Source organism: Mus caroli, chromosome 6 (genome assembly GCF_900094665.2).
Source record: "Mus caroli chromosome 6, CAROLI_EIJ_v1.1, whole genome shotgun sequence".
Classification (NCBI taxonomy): Eukaryota; Metazoa; Chordata; class Mammalia; order Rodentia; family Muridae; genus Mus; species Mus caroli.
Genome location: NC_034575.1, coordinates 45959056 through 45961840, shown reverse-complemented (window position 1 = coordinate 45961840; position 2785 = coordinate 45959056). Strand labels below are relative to the sequence as shown.

The window sequence follows — 2785 nt, the reverse complement described above, 5'->3', positions numbered from 1 at the left end:
AGAGAGAAAAGGAACAGTTCCGTAAGCTCTTTATTGGTGGCTTAAGCTTTGAAACCACAGAAGAAAGTTTGAGAAACTACTATGAGCAATGGGGAAAGCTCACAGACTGTGTGGTACGTACGGGCTGTATGTTTGGGTGTGAATACTAGGGAATAATACCAGTATCAATACATTCTAATTTATATTGCTACCTAATGCCGTGAATTAAATGCTTATCTTTTGGAATTAAAGGTTATGCGGGATCCTGCAAGCAAAAGATCAAGAGGATTTGGCTTTGTAACTTTCTCATCCATGGCCGAGGTTGACGCTGCCATGGCTGCAAGGCCTCATTCCATTGATGGCAGGGTAGTTGAGCCAAAACGCGCTGTAGCGAGAGAGGTAAGGAAAACCCAAAAGCATTGATCTCCTTTCTTTTTGTACTGGCTTTTTTTGTACATGTTATTCCAAGACAACCTCTTAAAACCTATTATCTGGAGGAATTCATCCTCAGATATACAAATACAAGTTAGATGTAATCAAGGTTTTTTTTCTGTCAGGATAACTTTGTAATTATTGCAGGAGTCTGGAAAACCAGGAGCCCATGTGACTGTGAAGAAGCTGTTTGTCGGTGGAATTAAGGAAGATACTGAGGAGCACCACCTTAGAGATTACTTTGAAGAGTATGGAAAAATTGATACTATTGAAATAATTACCGATAGGCAGTCTGGAAAGAAAAGAGGCTTTGGCTTTGTTACTTTTGATGACCATGATCCTGTGGATAAAATTGTCTGTAAGTGTCTGTTCATGAGGTGTGCTTTGTATTAAAAAATGTTGCTTACATTATAAGAATTGCTTACTGTTGGTGTTGTTTTTATTCCAGTGCAAAAATATCACACCATAAATGGTCACAATGCAGAAGTTAGAAAGGCATTGTCTAGACAAGAAATGCAGGAAGTCCAAAGTTCTAGGAGTGGAAGAGGAGGTAACGTTATTATTTATGTGTGTATGTATGTATATGTGATTATTTGTCTTGTTCTTGCTGCTAATTAGATTACTTACTATGTTCTAGGAAACTTTGGTTTTGGGGATTCTCGTGGTGGCGGTGGCAATTTTGGACCGGGACCAGGAAGCAACTTTAGGGGGGGATCTGGTAAGTTTGTTTGGAGAGTTTCTTAAGGGTATGATTGCATTTTGAATAGAATGTCTTCAGTGAGATAAATTTTGCAGTTAGCCTGCATTGTGTAGTGCAGAGAAAGAAAGGAGACCCTGTGCTCAGACAAGGTTAAGATGTTGCCTTCTGACCACCATCATGTACACTGATTCATGTAGTGTACTCATGCTTTGTCAGCACACCAATAAGGTTAAAAACAAATTTTTAAAGCAGTTCTAAATTGCTGGATGTGTTAGCATAGGCCTGAGCTCTCAGCATTCTGAAATGAAGGACGGACGGGATATATATAAGTAAGACACTTTCAGAAAAGAGCCAAAAGAAATAGCAGGGTACTAAAGCCTCACAGGAATCAGCTACGTGTACACACATTGGAAATTATGAGCTGAATATAGGTTACACATGATGAGCATATATAGTGCCTGGCATGCACTTAGCCTAAGGATGAATCCGAAAACCAGACAAGATAACCTGCAATTTTAGTAATTGGTAACAAGCTGCAGGATGATTAAAGATAAAGGTTCACACACATAGGTGTACATTGAATTCAAGGCAAGCCAAGGCTATAAGTCCCTGTCTAAAAATGCTGTCAGAAGTGTTTTTAGGTTAAGTTTATATAAATGAATGGTGTGGTATGATAAAACTTTATTTTCTTCATTTAAGTTTGAAGTAAGGCTGATAGGTCTAAACCTAGTATTAATAAGAATGTGTTGCCTTGGTAGTAAAGTTGAATTAATATGCTTTGGTTACACCCGCCTCCCCTCAATGTCCCCAGCAAATAAACTAGTGAGATTTCAGTCATCCTCATTCGATACGAATGTGGAGAAAATTAAGTTTAATTTACTACTTTATATTTATAAACAGATGGATACGGAAGTGGACGTGGATTTGGGGATGGCTATAATGGGTATGGAGGAGGACCTGGAGGTTAGTTTTAATTGTGGTTTATGTATCTTGATATATTTAATAACATTGCATTTGGTGCTTGGTTAAATTTGTATATCACTTCTTTTGCCTATCAAAGTGGTTATTTGGCTTTGGAAGGTGATTTTGAGTTTTATTATAAACAAATTTACCTAACTACTGTACAATGTAAAATTGTGAGTTTCATTTCATAAAACTTAAAATTATTTAGGTGAGGAGTTCCTGTGCATTGTAGAAAAGCTAGAAAATTGGAAGTCGGTGTGATAGGGGATAATGGAGCTCTCTCTTACATAGTTCTGAGTTTCATAGTCCAGATTGGCCTTAAATGCAGGTCAGCCTGCCAGAGTTTCTTCCTCAAAACTACAAAGCATATGAATTTGAAATACTTAGCAATTCAAAGGAGAGTTCTGGGATCTTTGCTTTATGTGTTTACCCAAGGATAGGTATTTACTTTGCCTTGGAGTCTATTCTAGAATAGACTTTATATAACAAATATCTTATGTGTTTTGAAAAACCAGAAATGAGTGTAATAAAGACAATTCAAATGGAATTGAAAAATTTAAGCAATTACTTAAAGGCTTATTTTATAATAGGTGGCAATTTTGGAGGTAGCCCTGGTTATGGAGGAGGAAGAGGAGGATATGGTGGTGGAGGACCTGGATATGGCAACCAGGGTGGGGGCTACGGAGGTGGTTATGACAACTATGGAGGAGG

General features: G+C 37.8%; 1 protein-coding gene across 6 annotated transcripts in view; it reads left to right on the top strand.

Annotated features, from left to right (window-relative positions):
• Positions 1–2785, top strand: part of Hnrnpa2b1 (heterogeneous nuclear ribonucleoprotein A2/B1) — a 9481-nt gene that overhangs the window by 3350 nt on the left and 3346 nt on the right. For 5 of the 6 annotated variants that reach the window (XR_002378147.1, XM_021164576.1, XM_021164575.1 and 2 more), the window contains 7 exons: positions 3–113; positions 232–378; positions 559–769; positions 860–961; positions 1049–1129; positions 2012–2074; positions 2665–2782. Coding sequence is in view for 5 of the 6 variants with exons in the window: in XM_021164576.1 (XP_021020235.1) it covers positions 3–113; positions 232–378; positions 559–769; positions 860–961; positions 1049–1129; positions 2012–2074; positions 2665–2782 (833 nt within the window). In the remaining variant the exon portion in view is untranslated. The remainder of the gene's footprint in view (positions 1–2; positions 114–231; positions 379–558; positions 770–859; positions 962–1048; positions 1130–2011; positions 2075–2664; positions 2783–2785) is intronic. The other variant, XM_021164578.1, reaches the window with a different exon arrangement.